At 41.6% G+C, this 19,389-nt stretch overlaps 2 protein-coding genes across 3 annotated transcripts; both read right to left on the minus strand.

The window, feature by feature from the left end:
* Positions 1-23: 23 nt before the first annotated feature.
* Positions 24-6,275, minus strand: LOC141019967 (tripartite motif-containing protein 16). The gene is made up of 5 exons (XM_073495004.1): positions 6,199-6,275; positions 3,142-3,248; positions 1,140-1,202; positions 656-795; positions 24-428 (listed from the first exon to the last, which is right to left on the minus strand). Exons 1-5 carry the CDS (start codon positions 6,273-6,275, stop codon positions 24-26), a joined length of 792 nt encoding a protein of 263 aa, XP_073351105.1.
* Positions 6,276-14,272: 7,997 nt separating this feature from the next.
* On the minus strand, positions 14,273-19,164 carry emc10 (ER membrane protein complex subunit 10). Of its 2 annotated transcripts, XM_073495148.1 has the most exons (8): positions 19,028-19,164; positions 18,823-18,889; positions 18,249-18,361; positions 17,880-17,993; positions 17,374-17,558; positions 16,957-17,050; positions 15,079-15,176; positions 14,496-14,585 (listed from the first exon to the last, which is right to left on the minus strand). In XM_073495148.1, the coding sequence occupies exons 1-7, from the start codon at positions 19,118-19,120 to the stop codon at positions 15,090-15,092; spliced, it is 753 nt and encodes a 250-aa protein (XP_073351249.1). In that variant the 5' UTR covers positions 19,121-19,164; the 3' UTR covers positions 14,496-14,585; positions 15,079-15,089. The 2 variants fall into 2 exon arrangements, with proteins under 2 accessions (XP_073351248.1, XP_073351249.1); XM_073495147.1 differs by lacking the exon at positions 15,079-15,176 and having other exon boundaries at positions 14,273-14,585.
* Between the last annotated feature and the right edge of the window lie 225 nt (positions 19,165-19,389).

Raw genomic sequence — 19,389 nt, forward strand, 5'->3', positions numbered from 1 at the left:
TGCACGCTAAACCCTCCGCCATGTCACTGATCCCTTTTCCGAATAAGGCAGAACGAATTTGTGCCAACCCAGAACCCGGGGAAAACCTTCTCCTGGATATTGGCTTTGAACTTGTGAATCAGCCGCACCTCCTTCTCGCCCTCTCCCTCCACCAAGAGGAACTTGATGATGCCGGCGGGCTGGTCGATGTAGACGCCCAAAGTGGAGGTCAGGGGGAGCTGGACGTCCACGTTCTCGCCGTTGTGCCACACTTGGTAGCAGGACCCAGACCAGCCGGCGCCCCAGGAGCCGGTGTTCTCCCCAAGGCCGCAGGGCCCGTCGGAGGCCTTGCGAGGCGCGTTCTCACAGATCAACCCGATCACAACCCAGCCGTCGTAGTCCACCTCCCAGTAGCCTCGATGGCCCAGCAGATTCTCCTTACACAGCACCTGAACAGGAAATAACATGAGCTACAGTCCAAATTTACAAAAAATGAGTCTCTAGAAATAATATGTATGTCTTTTCTCTCCGGTTAGTCATCTTACGACCTGTCAGATTTATCTTGTGACCCTTTAGGGGGACCCGACCTTTAGGCTGAGAACCACTGGACTAGACTGGTAAAATGAGATGTGGCTAAACCTGCCCAACAACACTGTTTCAGTACAGCCAGGCCTACCTGTGGTGCGTGTTCATATCGCTCAGGCCTGTTGGGATACGGGCAGACTGCATCTGATGTACGGGCCACCTTGGATGCGGCCTCTGAAATCCACAACATCTTCTGTGCAGTTTTATCATCCAGAGAGATGGGGATCCAGTCTGAGAGAGTGGAGAGGGAGCAAATACAAACAGAAAGGTGGATTTTACAGAACGAACAGATATAAAGAACAATAGCAAATTAAAAAGGATTAAAGACAACACTCAAGTGTGAATAAATGATCTGCAGGAATAGCAGGAAAAGCTGTAATATGTATATATGTTAAATTTGATATTAACTGTGTAACGGTTTAATTTGAAATATATTCTTTCTAAGTTGTTTAAATGTATTTTATTTTATTATTACTGGATTAATGTATTATATTTATCTTGGCACACAAAAGACCACATACTTTAGTGCACTATTTTTCACTAATAGCTTCATTAAATAACAAACAAAGCCTTACATTTCATGAACTCAGCCCTGGTGGTTGGTTCAGGGACATTTGGCTCGTACGGCGGCAGAGTAACTGAAGTGACAGACAGGACAGACAATAAGAGAATTAGAGACCAAACTTTATAATGAGTGGATAATAAAATTCTTTACACAGTTCTCATTATCCTTTGGTGGTTTCCCAACATGTTGCTCTTTACCTTCTGCAGCATTGCTGGTTTTCCTTCCTGGAAAAGAAAAATGTAATTCATAAATATGTCATTTCCCTGCAATTTGTGTATAAGACGGAGAGATAATACACATAGAATATGTTTTATCTTTATCTTATCTCACAACAAAACATGTAAATGCACAACATTATATATGGTGGCACAGTAAACTCCAGCCAGTCACTTCTCATCTTTCTCTGAGGCCTCTCCCTTCATCAGTTCCTCCGTCAGGCTGCCATTTACCTATAGTAAATCACATCCATCTCTCACCATACAGTAGATCACAGAGGAGTATGTGCACTATGTCGGCTCAGCACTGATTCATGATTTCCCCGCGCCAGCCGAGGTTTAGGTTTCGACACAAGGAATCCTGAGGACTGAGCGTGTATTTGTTAAGGACCCACATCATGGCCAGTGACAGCAGGAGTCTCGTTCTAAGAATACACTTTCTGTATGATGCTGTCACATCACACCACCGAGGGCATGTTTGTCACGTCGTGGGTTGGTATATAATCTCTGTCCGTTTGTTCCTCCTTCAGTTTGTGAGTCACTGCGTCTTCTGACTTTCAGAGAAAACAGAGATCCAATACTGGCCGGTCCGGTCATGATCCGGTACCCTCCTGTGCAACTCAAGTTACCGTTTCTCACATTTCACATTGACAACTAACTCCTCATCATTCTTACTCGCCTATCAGACTGTGACACCATCACATTAGCTTGATTTGTGTGTCCTTAGCTATTGCCAAAATTAGACAGAACAGCCTCAATATTCCTGATTCCATATAAGGCTGCTTCTAACTGTGATTTTAATACAGCTAGTGGCTGTGTTGTGAATGCATTATACTTAATTTAAGACCTATTTGTGTATACTAACCACCGGCTTTCCCTATAATATTTTCCTTTAATGTTGAGAATAGCATTTTCCCACTCAGTCTGAGAATATCACACATCTAGTCTATATCAGCTTGTTCCAACGCACATTGAAGATACAATTGAAAAAGTTGAATTAGTAAAATATTAAAACCCCAGATCACATGGTTAAAGTAACTTATGAAAGTTATTAAATATAGTTGTAGAGTAAAAAGTCTAACATTTGCCTCCAAAATGTAGCAGAGTAGAAAGTAAAAGTAAAAAACGTACTTAAAGAAGACATATTATGTTCCTTTTCAGGTTCATAATTTTATTTTGGGTTCCTGCTAGAATAGGTTTACATGCTTTAATGCTCAAAAACACACATTGTATTCACAGTATTCCCCCTCTATCTGAAACGCCTTGTTTTAGCTCCTGTCTCTTTAAGACCCCCTCCTGCTCTGACTGGTCAGCTCACACTTGCCTGACCCAGCACCACTAACAACAACAGAGCAGCTGTGCTAAATCAGTTCGTATGTGCTAAACTGGCCACGAGGCATAAACTATGCAAATGACAGTGACATGGTGACGTAGTGTGATGTCACAAAGTCACAGAATTGAAGGCGGGACTGCTGACGAGGCGTTTCAGGTGTAGTGTTTTCTGTGGGAGAGAGGAGCTCCCCTTCTTGCAGACATTGGGCTTTTTAACTTTCAAAAACTACCGAATGGATTACCACGAAACTTTTGGAGCGGATCCGGATAAAGGGACGGATCCAGAATCTTTTCTAACTATCCTTAACATCAATCAGTTATGGGTGGTTTAACATTTAAAGTGATGCAGGGCTATCGAGTTTGCTATTGGATTAGGCTTGATTGAATTAAAGGGGACTGTTTGGAGGAGGTATGCACTCTACCGCCTGCCACTCTATTTTTAAAATGCGCCTGCTGGTCTGTGACCTCGGCAGTCCTGGTGCACATGTGCCTGAAGAGGGGAGTCAGCTCTTTCAGGTGGGATGGTGGATCCCGGTACATGTCCGAGCCTGAGGAAAAATAACCTCTGCAGCCTGCGATGACGGGCAGCCACAAAGGACGTCAGCAACATAACAACCAGGAGGATAAATGGGAGTCTGGTATAACCTGCGTTCTCTTAAGCGTGGCTAATGCGTTGGGAGGGGTTGTTGGGTTTGGGCCAGCTTTTTCAACTGCTTGCTTCTAAGGCGGCAATCCACAGCTCCTCCTTTAAAGACTAATTAAAAATCTAAATATACGCAGTATTACTGTGTGCAGGAGCCCGTTATGTGGAATACCATTACCTGGCTGAAGCCACTAAGACCTGATGATTTGATAATTGACAGGGCATGCAGAAATATTAATTGGACCCTACTGAGGATAAGGGTCCAATTACAGACCAGATTTGAGTTTGGATACTGTCCACATGTCCTGACTGACTCCACCATCATTTATGACTTCAAAAGACTGCAGCCATTGTTCATCTGTGTGCACAATGCTGAACAGCAGTTGGACAGAGCGCATGAGGACAGACTTGGCAGCACAAAGAGGGAAAGAGTGAAGGTCACGCGGTCGTCATTGGAAATTGGTGGAGCAGAAAGACGCTGCTGACAGATCACTTCATCTGTCTTTCTTCCCCTCCTTTCCTGATCTCGTCCATAAAGGAACGCAGTAGGTGAGGCGGGGGCACGATGAAAGGAAAGCCTTGTGAAATAGTCAAGGCATTAAGAGGAATTAGTAAGGATGGATTAGAAGATGGACAGACGTTCGGAGAAACACTGTAAATAAATTCATCTACGAATCTGCAAGATGTTTCTGGTTTCTGTCTGAGGGGAAACGGGGTGAAAACCTCATGTAACCTTGGAGTGAGATATCATCATGCAGCCTGGCAGTAAGTGAGGTGGGTGATTGGAGATGTGCCAGCTCTGCGGCTGCTCTGTGGAGGTTAAACCTGTGCGGATGCCTGTCCACGCTTGGTGGGATCAACAGGAAAGCCCCGCAGAGATAAACAGATACTCAAAAAGATTGATGGCTTGACATCGCAGCAATAGAGACATGGAGGAGACAGAGTGGGATGTGAGGGTGAAGTGTGAGCTATTAAGATATTTAAGGGCGGAGGGATTAATATCTGGATGAAGCTGTAATATCTGGATGAAGTTTAAGCAAAAACTGATGAGTGCATGAGCTGTGATTTTGGGATGGATTCATGCCAATGGTAAGATATAAAACACGAGTTTCGTCCTCCTGAGGAGTGAACGGCTCAGCGAGAACTCGCCTAAAGGTCAACGCCACACCTCCAGATGGGCTGTTTGTTTTGGAGGGGCCGCTCCCCTCCCCAGATTCCCCTCGCAGTGGGACAGAGCTACATTATCTGTGCAGATCAGGTTCAGAACATCCCACTGAGACAGCAAGATCAGAAGATAGTGAGATGACGATGGTGAGAGATGAGCAGAGGTGGCTTGAGCCCAGAGTCATCCCTCTGGTACCTGTCAAGCCTCCCTGCTGGGGGCCATGCGAAAGATGAGCAAGCATGTGAGGAGAAAGATGGGAAGGAGGAAAGAGGATTCTGGAAAAAGGAAGAAGGAAAGGCTTTTAAAGGGCTAGTGCAAAAAGAAAAATGGGGTTCCTGCCACACTAAATACATTATTCAATCATGTTTTAGTGTATTTAAAGTAGCTAATCACATTAGTTTATTAGTCGCGGTGACAAAGTGGACTTTTGATGGTACTGATTCCTTAACAAGAAAGTCAGTCTGGGGTGCCTTATGTTACATAACCACAGAATCAAGCAGCCATTTATAAAACGATGGGCTTTTACATTATGGGACTTGAATTACTGTGCAGCTATTCACACTTCATTATGGAGGCCGCCAGAGGACGGATTAGTAACATTTGGGCCAGGAGATAGGAAGGGGGGCCGAGGGGGATCTGAGTTATGGATGATGTTATGGAATAGGAAACACTGTGTAGGAACAGAAATATCCAAAGGAAGCAAGAGGGTGAGGATAGATCCGCAGAAAGAGGCAATGAGAGCATGCTGATCATGTTGTGGAGGGAGAGAAACAAGAAATGTGAGCTCGGAAACTGCAGATGAGGATGACATTGATGGGAGTAACTGCCTGGGCAGAGGCTCTTTTATGCTCTTTGTTGACATGATTAATGACTTGAAGAAAAACTGGCAGAAGCCGAGGTGAGGAGGGATGTTTGGCCCGAGCTGACTCTCAGGGATGATGAGCATGGTAACTTAACAACATCAGATAAACAACATATGAAACACGTAATAAATTTGTCATGAAACACTCTGACAAGCAATGATTGAAGCGGTCATAGAACAGCCTCTAGTCATCACGTAATTATTGATCTCAGTGTGTAATTTGGAAATATACAGACAAAGAGAGAGAAAGTAAGGAATAAACTATATGACGATTGTGATCTTACATGTGAAAATGCTTAAAACAGCTGGAAAACTGGGCAACTACTAACTGGACAGTGAGGTCAGAGGCCACAAAAGCGGAAAATACCGCAACATTCACTCAGACGTTGTTTCCAAATTTGAATCATTGAATAAAAAACACTTATTACACTTAAAGTTATCGCAAAGACTTTAACTTCTATGTTTGCCAAGAAATATAGCTTACCTGTGCCTTATTTAAAGAGGCAGGGTCCGCCAAATATAAACAAACTAAAACAGTATGTTGTCCTTTAAGGTCAAAACAAAGCTATTTGTGAGAAAAGTTGATTTTCGAGTCTCAAAAACGGACACTTTGGGATGACGGTGACCCGACCCACAATCCCACAGTATCAGTATGTGATGAGTTGGGAATGAGACTCAAAAATCAACTTTTCTTACCAATAGGGCCTTTTGTTTTGTTTTGATCAGGCATAAAAAAATCAGCCAATGAAGATCTGTCTCTTCTGACTAAAATTTCTCCTCATGGTGCACCTTTAATGTATTTACGAACACTAACTGTATTATAGTTTCAGTGATAAATGACGATGCTTTCACTCAGGTGAGGATGTTTTCTTACCTGCTTTCTTGGGCACGGGCATGATTCCGGTTGCGCTCACGGTGCTGCTTGGCATCAGACGGTGAGGTCTTGTGATAGTGCCCGTGAGTCTCTGGAGGGTCTCTCTTATGGACTTTCAAATGAGCGGGGAGGGGGGAAAAATGAGCGGAGGGGGGGAGGGAATGTGCATAAGTTTTGGTTGGATGTAACGTCAACCCAAAGGGCCGGTCCTGTCACATGAAACTCTTGATCCTTTCTAGGGATCAGATGGATGGAGACAAGCGAATACTCAGTACATCCCAAGTATGCATGCTCATTTACGTACACATGGACCGAGCATGTGCGTGAGGTACACACAGATATGAAATGATGAATGGATTTTTCAGACGTGTGGGGTCAAAGGTGGGGCCCACCTTTCTGGAATATTTCTGGAGGTTTTGGTGCCTGAATTCATATATTGTATGTACATTGTGCTTTGTTTTGGTGACCTCTGGCCAAACAATGACCATGATTTTAACAGTACAACTAAAACTGACCCTGACACAAGCTATAGATGTTTGTTTCCGTACAGAAGAGTGGGGGTTGGGGGTGGGGGGGGACATCGCTGTTTAAGATGGCAGCCAGCTCCTCACTGGGGTGCTGTCATCAATCCCAGATCCCATCAATCAGCAGCTGCTGTAAGTTCACGTTGGCAGAGAACTTGGGGCAAAGTGTACTGAAGTGCTGATGTGGTCAGAGCTTGAAAATAACAGCTTGTAACTAGTCTGTGTGCGCTTTTCCGTCGTCTCAAGTAACTAATTGAGCGCACATTAGTACATTTGAGTCATTAATTCGGCTTTCATCACCCACATTAAAAAAATTAAAAGGTCAGTCTGTAAATTTCACCTCGTTGGAAAGTACTTAAACACTTAAGTAGTTTAATTTATTTTTATAGGACATGATTCAAATGTTTGTGTTACTATCCTGCACTTTGACCTTAATTTTGTAATCTCTGATTTTGATGAGTGCTAAAAAGAGTAAGCGTTCTTTAGTTTCCTTTACCTGCTGAATCTGATGTAGGGTGGGTAGCAGTGCAACCTTAATACAAATCTCAATGTGCTTCAGCTTCAACCTTGAGATTCAACAATTCAGTGTTTTTCACTTGATTGCTCTCTTCCATGTGTACATGAGTCTGACTGCAATCTTATCATCAAATATTAAGTCTTAAGTCTGACAAACACTGCCCCTTCAAAAAACCTGAAAAAATAACAAATACAAGGTGTTGTGCTTGCTTTTAATAAGTAAAACAGAAAATCTGCCAATGGAACAAATAAAGTTGTCCCAGTCATCTCACTGAAATGCCACACTGCCAGGTTTTGAACACATACTGAGAGAAGCGACCACATTACTCCGTTCCTTGTTGCCCTTCACTGGTTACCTTTGAGATTTAGATCTGATTTTAGGTTTTACTGCTTCATTTTAAAGCCTTGAAATTGCCTGGCTTCTACCTGAATCTGTGAGAACTCTATAAGAGCCTGAACGCCGCTTGAGATCCTCTGGCAGGGCCTTATTAATGGTTCCTCGGCAGGGATACCAGAAAATGTATTTTCTCTTTTACTGCATGAGCGGGAGGAGGAGAGACAGTGATTACTGTTGGAATATAAAGTTATTTTACACTTATTTTAATCAAAGTTTATCACTAACAGCTACTTTAATGGTGGTTATTAAGTGTTATCAGTACTTTTTCCCCTTTGAAATATAGCGGAGCTGAAATACAGAGTGAAATGGAAATACTTCAACACTGAACTTGAGTAAATGTACTTTGCTGAAATCTATCACTTAGATTATGGAGCCAGATAAAGAAGCAGCTCTTGTCCGCAAGTAGATGTCATCACAAATCATTAGTGTTGTATAAAGTACCCAAATGCTTAAAGTGAAATAGTACTTGAGTAAAAGTCTTAAAGCAAGTTTTAGATATTAACCTGAAGTCTGATAACGACCCATTCATTTGAATCAGGTGTGTTGTGGAAGGGAAACATCTCCAGTATCTAATATTAAATGTATTAAAGTGTCAGGAGTATTTTCTGGTGGAAGTAGCAGAAAAAGGAAATACTCAAGTGAAGTACAAGTACCTCAAAATTGTACTTGAGTAAATGTACTAAGTTACATTCCATCAGTGCAGGCAAATATTCTTCTTTCTCATTCCCTTGACATCAGCAAACACAGACAGTAATAAATGTCCACTAAATGAAAAGCAATAAAGATTCAGATAATGCTCGAAGGCTGAAATTAAGTGTTATTCTCCTTTAGGCCGTGAGTCATGTGGGAGTCTCTACTCGCTGTCTCTGCCGGACCTCGGGGTCTCCCTAACTGGCATGTCTTAATTGATAAAACTTAATAGGAAATAACTCCCTGTCACGAGAAAGTATCTCACTGCTATTAGAAGAAGAATTTTAATGAAGTGTAACTACCCGCTTAGCACCGGCTCCTATAATACTAGATTTGCTCCGTGTGAGGCATGAAAACAAATTTCAACACCTGCTGCTTACCGCTGTCAGTGAGGGGGCTTAAATAGTATTGTACCCTGACCTTTGGGTGTGTTTAGGGGCACTGCACACAACATCATACAACGAACGAATATTCCCAGTGTACATTACCACCCAGCCTGGGCATCACATCTCCTCTCATGTTACTTCATCACATGTTAACATGATGAGGCTATGGTGAAATGTATAGCATGATAGGGTGGGGGACACAATAAGTGTAAGGCTGTAATCTTTGGCGGCCAGCCGGGATGCTTTTCAGGGACTGTCAAGACTTTAACCTCAAAGTTGTCTTGGCTCTCCTCTGATTGACAAGGCAGGTGTTTCCTCCTTCTCACTTCCCTCTCAGTGTTTTTGTCCATGTGTGTTCGGCCCTCAGTACGAACACTGTGCAGTGTGTTTATTCCAGAGTGACTGAAACAACTGTTGCTGATCATAATTTCATTCAAGGTATCGGTGCGTTTCATTTGTCGTCAGAGAGTGAGAAAGAAATTCAGCGAACAAGACTAAATGTTACGTGAATAAAACATTAGAACACCGATAGTCCGTGAACATTTCTGCCTGAGTCACATCACATATATTATCATTGGCAATGGTGTGTTGATGAAGGTTCTCAATCATCCAGGTCTTGGTAATTATAAGTGCTGTATCGTAGGCAACTGGACGTGTTTCAGTTTCTTAAAGCCGTTTCACCTCTCATCCAAGAGGCTTCTTCTTTGGCAATGGTGGTTGTTTGACAATAAAGACGACGACTGCACGACATCTTTTGTTTTCATAGTTTCCCCTAGCTGCAAAAAATTACATACCGTGCATTTAATGGGAATCATTGCAAGTGGTGTAAGAAGAATTATAGCAATTTACTTCAATAAAAGTACCAACACAACGATGTAAAGATATTCTCTTACAAGTTAAAGTCCTGTATTTAAAATCCTACTTGAAGATGTGCTTTGTAGTTTTTTTTAATCAGGAGAGGAAGATCTTCATTAATTGATTTTTTTTGCCCAAAGAAACTAAATAAACAAACTAAATAAACAAGGGGTTGGTAAGTAGACTCTGCTTTCTGGTTAAAGGTCACTAAACCAAAAATATTGTGAACCACTGGTTTCTAACAATGTATGGTATTTTATAAGTAAAAAGTACAATATTCCCCTCTGAACTGCAGTGGAAGTAGATATTATAGTAGATTAAAGAACAAGTACCCCATAATACTTTCCACCATTGACCATTCCTCTCCTAATGAAACCACCGCAGCTGTGTGGAGCCAGTGTCATTTCGAGAACCTTACACTGTTGAGAAGATAAAGCAAATTTGAAGCTGTCTAGTTTTATATCACGAATGAGCATCTTTCATAAACCACGCATGTTTAAAGATCCAGATTTACAGTGTGAAAACGACAGGCCAAAATCAACAAGCCCCTCTCAGCTTTAGTGCAACATAAACCTTGTAACTGCTGCTCCTAAATCATGAGATGTAATAAGAGGGGGGGGGGGGGTGTCCTGCCTGGCACATGGTGTCATGCTGACATCGGTGGTCTCCAAGCGACAGAGAGCCACGAGATTTATGAGTAGCTGCTGCAATGCAAGCGGCAGCCTGTTTCATGTATGTAATCTCCCCTCTTCTCCTCACCCTGTCACCCCCACCCACTCCCCCAACATCATGCTCTCTGTTTTCTTCTGCAACATTTCTCTGTGTTACATGATTCACCCATTATCCTCCCTCCATGCTCTAAAACGACTTGAATGTCTTGTCAATTATCTGTTATAGGCACATTTAGACAGCGTGCGATCAGTAAATCATTTCAAATTATTCACATAACACTTGAAATGATTTACAGCTTCTGCTGGCCTCTTCTGCATTTCAGTTTGGACATTTTCTTCATTCCTTTATGACACAACAGGAAGAGGGCTCTAAAAAGTTATTAGTTTACCTATGAATGAAGAAGGCTGCCAATTACTTCAGCCATGAGTTAAACTGTCAGCGGGATTGGGTAGACCACCGATGCTGGCCAAGACTGGTGAAGAAGGTGGAATATTTAGTGGCTAAATAGGCAGATAACGTCCTCCAGAGTGAGAGAGGTGGACAGCAGGATAACCTGTTGGCAGTAAACCTTTCTGCAAACCACTGATAATACACACATTTGTCACAGGCCTACAAACCATCCTGACATTTCTACAAAATGTCATATCACGTTCACATTACAAATTTTTGACCCGACTCTCATATCAGGAGGTGGAGGGGACGGAGGCGGAGTTACAGGCGAGAAGGCTGCCAAGCCAGTGACTGCAGTTTGAGAAGGGAACACAGTGTTTTAACTTTGTAAACATGACACCTCTGGATATGTTTAAGTAGACCTCGTGACAATTTCCAGCCGTGTTTGTGCCGAACAAATCAGGTATTTTAAGCCAAAACATGATGTTTCCCGAACCCTAACCAAAGGTTTTTTTTTTTTTTTTTGCCTAAAGCTAACCAGATCATAAACACAGCGTAGAAAATTGAACCAAAAGAAATGTAAAATTGCAATATAAAGAAATGTATAGTTTCAAAACATCTGTGGTTTATTCTGGCTATGGGGTTGAAAACTGAGTTTTCAAGAGACAAACTGTTGGATTTAAGACAAGGGTATGCTCAAAGATAACTGTTCTGGACGACGTGTTACCTGAGAAATTGTTCTGGATGGCAACATGGCGGGCTGTGAAAGAAGGCATGGTAATTGTTTAAGCAAGGGGGTCAATCTTACCCGACAGGCATTCATAGTGTTGCACTTGCTCAAAGCGAAAAGAAAGGGAAAGAAATCTTTGTGTCAAGAACGAAAAAGCCAACCAGAGAAGGAAGCTTTCAGACGAGGTTCGACCACCCAGGAGACAGGAACACCGGCGCCTTTACAGATCCAATCGATTTCATCAGGCAGCCAGATATACACCTCCAATCAATGTGTAATGTAATCAGTCAAAACAGACGGTTGAAAAGAGATTTATTTTTGGTTTTTGAAGCACAAGGAGAAGCTGTGGCAGAGTTATAGGTTGCTCAATACTGCAGAGGTTGTGCCATGCATTTTACTCAATAACATAAAACAGCAACAGCAATCTTATCTATTAAAATGTAACTTTAAGTGATTTAGTTTAGGCTTTCCTTTTTTACTTCCAACATCTTTCAAAGCTGTTATAATTTTAACATGCAGTTTCTCATAAAAAACTGCTTTTTTAATCTTATTGCTCGTAATTATCAGCCATTCTAATGCAATAATCTATCATTTTTACGGTTAATGTTAATTTCAACTTGTTCTCATTTTCCTTTATGCACTTGTTGAAAGCAACACAGTGTTTGTTTATGGCCTTTATGTGAGTGCAAACACATATGATCACAGCAATCATGTGTCTCAGTGTCAGCATCCCCCAGCTTCCTGGTACACGAACATACATCACAGTCCATGCTGAAAGGCTCCCGTGATTCATTAGTGTTTATGCTGAAAGTAGAAGCCCACACACATGGCTGAGATTGTGATTTTAAAGCAGAAAAAGGAGCTGGAAACATCTCCGAACACATGCTGAACTCATGATATTACATGAAAACACACGGACCGATCAGCAGCTCGTCTCTCTGACCTCTGCCCTCGTCTGACAGAAGCAGATCTCTTTACAAACTGATGACTTTTGTCATCCGGCTCGCTTCGTTGGAACTCTCCCGTTTCCCTCAGCTGTCTTTATCGCCATATTTCTCATGTTGTACCGCAAAGAAAGTAAGAGGAGGCGATCGAAAAGCAGTCAAACAGCAGGAGGGTGTGCTTGTGGGTCATTCTGAGAAAGGCCTGGCTGGTGACTGGACGAGGGCAGAGGGCACTGAAGTGTTGAGGCTCAACGCTGAGCCTCCCAAAATAAGAGGATATTCCTCACAGTTGGACACGGGAACTAAAAACAGCCGGACTGACTGACTGACACGAGGAAGAGGACAGGCGATGTTGACGCAAGGATTTTGGGACATTCTGTCTCTAAAGCCGTGTTGTTTTGAGTCTGTGATCTCTCTGACTCATGATTATAAATACACAGGTAGGTTGCAGAATGGTGGAGCAAAGACTCGGATGTTGGCACGAGCTCCCCAAAAATGGCCGCAGTCAGGCTGCTGGGCAGACTGATAGCTGCCCTTTAATTTGGTTTGGACCGTCTGTTAGATGTTGAGCTGTATTCTCCCTCTGTGTTTTGCTTGTTTTAGTAGGATTTCAATTGCAAGTGTTTGCATTTGACAGCTCATTTAAATCACCAATATAAACATCAGATGCCATCTTAAAGGTATGTCTTATCCATGTTTATCTCCGTGCTTTTTCATGCACAGAAAAAAAAAACACTTGCCGACAGGAAGCGAAAAAGCAACAAAAAAATAAAGTAGAAATATATTTCCCACTGAGGCTGAGTTGAATCATTCTTTAATAAATGTTTTGTACTTTTAACTTCTTTCGTCCTCTCTGAACCCTTGTGAACATGTAAATTAAATAGTTTTTCTTCCTCTGACACTGTAAAAAAAAAAAAAATCATCTTTGTGTTCACTGGTAGATAGCAAACCAACTTTTGAGGTGCAAGAAGCTACCTACTGTAAGACTGTTTTTTAAATGCTGTGCTTGTTAAGTCGATAAAAGCAATTTGGTTTCATATGATCGGTTCTATTCATCAGGTACAATTTCACTGATAACAATAATGTAGTCGATAACATAAATTTCCCAATATCGGCCTGACAATTTATAGATCGGATATCTCAGTAATATATCTAGACTCACTGAGATTTATCAAATTCCTTGAATTTCAGGATTGGATAAAGAAGAGCACTTAAGGCCAGGAAACTAAAAACAGTCTATGTAAATGTAGCATTTGGAGGAATATTAGAAAAACATTGATACATAAACAGTGTTTACAGTGGACACTTGTTGGGGAACAGCACCAGCAGCAGCTGCTCTCGTCCTAACGGGGTAAAGCCCTGCCTGTATTATAAAGGATTAAACTGCTGAGTGGAGGCTTTCCAGCTCACATGCACTCAACTGACACAGAAGTGGTTCTGGTTCCCCATCATGGAAACCAGTCGGGCCCATCCGGCCACAAGGGGTTTTATTGGAATTATACTGGATAAATGTTTGCCTTGTTTGTATCAGACTGACCTGAGGTGAGCCACCTCTTTAATGTGTGCTGTCATCATTCACCTGTTAATAATAATTCATTGAACAAATTTTTCCTGAATTTAATGAGTTCGCATTCATTTATTTATTGACTGTTTAATTGTAACTGAGTAGAACTACAATATAATATATTGTGTTCATTTGCAATTTACAAAAAATGAATTTTGTTCACTGGAGAAAAGAGTTTTGGGTGTCAGGTGTACAGAAGAAAGAACTATTCACTGCACAGCACTGCCTACACTTTCAAATAATTTTATTTTGTTTTGTTCATTGGTGTTTTATGACCTAAACCATGATTAATCAGTTTTACAATGTGTAGGCATCTAGCAAATAGTATTTTTACTTCACTTATAAGATCTTTCCAAGATCTGAGTGACATACAGAAAAGGCAGGTCAAGTAATAAATACTTTATTTTCACATTAGTATTAAAAATTGCAGTCATCTGCAGGGCACAATATCTCCTCTTACACTGTACAAGTTTAAGCTGTATGTGTGACATTTATCCTCATTAAATAGCATTATGTACAGCAATTAAAAACTGTTCAAGAGAATTATTGTTCAGTAAATCTAAAGAGAGGTTAGAAGCTGTTGTCGTGTTGATCACCGGCCACCTCCATTGGCTGCTCCGCCCCCGGCTCCGCCGCCTGATTGGTCCTGAGCGCCAGACATCATCAGGAAGAGAACGAGAGGCACGATGTACATCCACTGCATAAGACGAGAGAAAATGTTATAAATACAACGAGATTTGTTTGTTAGACAACAAATTTGACTGTGATCACAGAGAACTTTTCAACAGATCCAGATTGGTCATCCCAGATTAGGTTCAGGTTATTTTCTGAACAGAAAAGAAGAAAAGTTAAAGGGAACAAAAGGGTGAGAGACTGCAGAATAAAGATGAAATCTCAGGGTCAAACACCAAACACATACTTCTTCACACTCACTATTAAGATTTAAGATTTATCGATGGTTTAGCATGAAGTCTTCCTGATTCAAAGCACTTTCATTTAAGAAAATTGAGGGTTTTTATGAATCAGTCTAAAATGTGTTTGGCATTGATCCTGGAAAAAACCTCTAAAAAAGGGGAAATGAGTGGGAACAGGAGGGTGAGGTTCAGTTAGTCATACTGCTTAGAAGTAAAAGACGTAACTGGACAGAGGAGGAAGGGGGACAGAACGAGCCACAAGTAAGAACACTGTACTTCAGTGGGAATCAGCTCTGCTCGCTTCCTCCCCCTGCTGGGGGCTGTGCTGAATTGCTGATCATGAGGAAGATTGCACCTCCCAGAATCAAATACCACTGGAACACAGCACAGCACCAAGTCAACACACTGTCATTGGATGCAGCACAGCACAGTGTCAACACAGGTCACTGAACACGGCAAGATGCACACAGCACACAGCAAAACAAGACAGAGAGATCGTTAAAAGAGCTCAGACGAGCCAAGCGACAGGACGCGAGACCGCGTTCTCTGTGGGAATGTTTCCAAACATGGAGGCTCCGGTGGAGAGACGGTTTTTACTCCAACCGACAGCGCGAAATGTCAGAAGACAAACAAAATCTCACGACATCTTTTAACCGAGGGTTTTTAACTTCAAGGCAACAGCATCACGCAGGGAGGCATGGCAGCACAGAGCTCAGTCTCAGACCATGATGCAGACTTTGGGATGCTTTCATGTCTGTTTGGTTGCAGTAAATTAAACTCTGGCACTCTTTTTAGGACCGAGACTGCCTCTAAGTGGGGCCCAGGTCCTTTTCAAAATGTTAATGCTGTACCAAATGTTTTTTTTTTTTTACATTCAAAGCTTCTATTGAGATTTTTTGAATGACGCTTCAAATGCCTGTTTTATTTTTATGTCATCACCCCCAAGATTGCTTGGAGTCAAAATAGACGTTTTGTTAATGTGGTTATAAAGATGTAATGTACCGTGCTGTAAGACTGCTGCTTGACTGCCCTGTTAAGTCAGCTGTGTGACTCCCTTTGTGCAGGAGAGCAAACATTTTTCTGACCGGAGTGAAAATGTTGTTTTAAAAAAGGCTAAACATCAACAAATATGGACTGAAGCAGAATACTTCATTAAAAAATGTGAATTTTGTAAATTATCACATCCATCTTTTTTCAATACATTTTGACATTTGCTCTGGTTTGGATGACACAAGTCTGAACAATCCTACAAGCAGCCACTACTGGAATCTAATTCTACAAATACTACAGTACTTATATCATCATTTTTAAATTAAATACACAACAACATTATTCTAAATTTTGACACTTACTGGAAACACATATTGGTACCAAATACTGATCTCGTTGATAACCAATAATCAGCGAATAATAATTGCTGTCAGTCACCAGAAATTAAATTTCCCTACGCGTCAATGTGTGCTTCTCGTTGCGCTAAATTGTGCCACCTTGTGTCCTCTCTCCTCCCGTGACCCAGAAATTGTTTACTTTCCAATTGCTTAAATCAGCCTTGAGGAGATGAAGAGATGAGGAGAGAGGAGACAGGAGCTTCGAGCAAAGAAACACCGGTGTCTCCTCGCTCCTCTCATTCACGTCTCTTCCTTGTATCTCTCGCTCATCCTTGCTGGGATGCTAAGATGTTGGTGAGGAAGGATAATCAAAGGCACCCTTTGAAAAACTGACTAATCAGTCTGTATGACTTCATGTTTACTTGGTTCTTTTGTAAAACGCCTGTGTGAACACAAACTGGACCAGCCAGAAAAGGCCAGAATCAAACACGAGGAAGACACAAAAAATGGGCAGCCATTTTTACTTTTTAGGACACGTTAATACTTTTTCTGCCACAAATATTGGCTAATGAGATAGAAGAAAAAAAAGCCTCTTGCTCTACAGCACTGATGTATCCTCTACAGTGTATTTTAACACATGCTGAACGCATGGAAAAAGTTGTGGTGTGTCTGTGGGAGCAAAAAATGATGAGCTACAAGGCATTTTTATGTATTCATTAACTATATGGGCCATTACAACCATCAGAGCCCAATTACTGAAGGCAGAGAGAACATCTTTAGGCACGGCCTGCTGGCCTTATCAGCAGTTTTCAGTGGGAGTACTTACATATTTAGCAAAGAAAGATTTCTGCTCTTGTGGATTCTTCCCTTTCTTCTCAGTTTCCTGTTCCATGCGTTCAAGGAACAGAGCCGTCTCAGGTCTGGAAGAAAGTAGCAATTAGTATTCAAACAAACCTCCAAAACAGAACGTCTATCTGAAAGGCAGACAAGTGCAGAGAGACTTGTTCTACCTATGGGGAAATGAAGTAAAGCAACTACGCCTAGACAAATATAACTGAATCACAGACTTCTGAAAAAGCCACCCGAGAAGATTTTATTAATGCACAGACCGCCACAGATATGGAAGTGCAACCATGAGCAGACAAGATTTATCAAGCAGTTGAGACTGGGTTGAAAAAAATCATGATGACAAACTGAAAAGGTTCTTCTATATTTATTAACGGATATATAATGTAGGACTGACCCTGGTGCATTGACAGGAGCCAGGATGCTCAGTGTGGTGTTGAAAACCTCCAGATCGACTTCATCCTCAACCTCAGTGCCCCGACAGGCCCCAGGTAACGTCACTATTGAGACGCCGATGAGGTACCCAGACACGTCAGAGTGGAGGGTGATGACATCGCTCAGATGGGACTCAACCATGGCACACTGAGGATCAGAGTAGATTTAAGGTTCATGTAAGAGTTACACCAACATTAGCCAGTTAGCGTTAGCTCCATTTGTATCATATGACAGATATGATCGATTAGATCAACTTTACATTCATTTTAGAAATCCTCCTGGTTAGAGATTTCAGATTTCTCACAAAGTATCTCTAATTAAAATCAACCAAGAACCAGGAACCAAGAAAAGAAAAAAACAAGAAAAAGTCTGAATACTCTCTAGTTACCTAATACAGTCTCACTGAGCAATTTTAAATAAGTGGTTTTCTGAAAGTGACTTCCGAGAGAAGATGAGTGAAATACATACGGCTCGGACAAATGCTGTGAGGTAACCTTCCATCTGCCGCTCCGTCTGTCTGTCTGCCTGCAGGAAAACACGAGGCACTCTGATTCTGTACAAGCCGTCCACTGCGGCCACTTCCTGTGGAGACATTCAAGTTCAGAACAAACATGTTAGAGATGCAGGATCACATTCAAATCCCTTTGTATGACTTCTGGCTCTCTCTTATTTAAACACTGGTCACCACAAATCTGTAATGATGTATTTTGGCCTCTGGTTGTCAATGTGCATGATGTGTCCAACATACATTTGTTTAAATAACATGATCTCCGTGTGATTTTATTAAGCTCTATAGCACTTGTCAGCCCACGTCCTTTCAACCTCATCATATTTCACCTTCAGCTTGGCTCTGTCTTCCTCTGATAGCTGGTTCTGAGTTAGTGAGACGCTGGGCTCCCTTCCAGCTTTCAACACCAGGGCTCCTCGTACTTGAAACTTTGCTACATCATCTGAGACAAGAAGGACAACAGACAGTAAGAACAGAACAGATAGCATGAGTGAATGAATGAATGAATGAATGAATGCACTTCAGACACACATTTAATGTCATCTTTCAGAATGAATTCCGAATCTCATCTGGATAGTATGAGAGAGAAGAATGTCACATATTCAATTTAAGTGATTCAAAACATATACATTTTCACAAAATGCCGTTTATATACATGCCGAGTTTCAAAGAACACGTTGGCAGTCCTGACGACCTTCACTTCTGTTGAACCAGGTGAATAAATGTATCGATACATCAATATAATCACCCAACAGATTTTTGAATGAGGTTTGGTGCGCAGGGTCCTACATTCGGACACAGCGTTATCGCAGGTAGCACACGCCTGCTTGGTTAGCTTAACCGCATTAGCATCAACCTATTATAAATCGTAACAGTAACAACACAATGATAACGCTTTCTTACCGACTTCAAAGGAGTGTTCAAGAGGCACAGAGAAACCACTGAATTCAGTGTCCATGACATCGCCGACCTGATGATAGAGAATAAAATCCACCGTTAGCCTTCAGCTGATCAAATCTAGCTAATGCTAATTGCAAAGCTAACAGGTGCAGCTTCCGCTTCACCGCAGTCAAATATTAGGATCAAATTAATACAATTTAACACTTACCCTTCTGCCATTATTACAACACACAAAATTCGTACATAGGGCAAACAAAACAGTCGAAACAACGGCAATTTTAAATTGTAATGGACGAGCCATTTTGACAGAAGCTGACACCGGAAGACAGCGTCAAGCGTACTACATCAACGTAAGCACTTCCGGAATGGTTTTTCACAACAAAGGTCTTTCAGATACGTGCAAAAACGACACCAAAAACATGTTGACTCTTTTCTTTTCTTTTACTTTTTTCTCTTTTTTTGACTGCAATATTTGCAAAATGCTCATTTGAGAGCTAACCTTAATTTTTGCCTAACCCTCAAAGACATCATATTAATGTTTTGAGTTTCTACAAACATGTTTGTTTACAG

The sequence above is a fragment of the Pagrus major genome, chromosome 23 (assembly GCF_040436345.1).
Source record: "Pagrus major chromosome 23, Pma_NU_1.0".
Lineage (NCBI taxonomy): Eukaryota > Metazoa > Chordata > Actinopteri > Spariformes > Sparidae > Pagrus > Pagrus major.

Bases quoted from the DNA above. Each gene is read 5' to 3' on its own strand.
- emc10 (XM_073495147.1), bottom strand. From the start codon at position 19,120: ATGGCTCGTCCATTACAATTTAAAATTGCCGTTGTTTCGACTGTTTTG. The intron at 17,051-17,373 runs GTCAGTCCTACA...ACTTTCTTCCAG, and splicing joins GCTCCTGTCAATGCACCAGG to ACCTGAGACGGCTCTGTTCC. The intron at 14,586-16,956 runs GTAAGTACTCCC...CGTCTTATGCAG, and splicing joins AATCTTTCTTTGCTAAATAT to TGGATGTACATCGTGCCTCT.
- LOC141019967 (XM_073495004.1), bottom strand. From the start codon at position 6,275: ATGCCAAGCAGCACCGTGAGCGCAACCGGAATCATGCCCGTGCCCAAG. The intron at 3,249-6,198 runs GTGAAAGCATCG...CCGTCATCGCAG, and splicing joins AAGAAAACATCCTCACCTGA to GCTGCAGAGGTTATTTTTCC. The intron at 1,203-3,141 runs GTCACAGACCAG...CTGTCACTTCAG, and splicing joins TGTGCACCAGGACTGCCGAG to TTACTCTGCCGCCGTACGAG.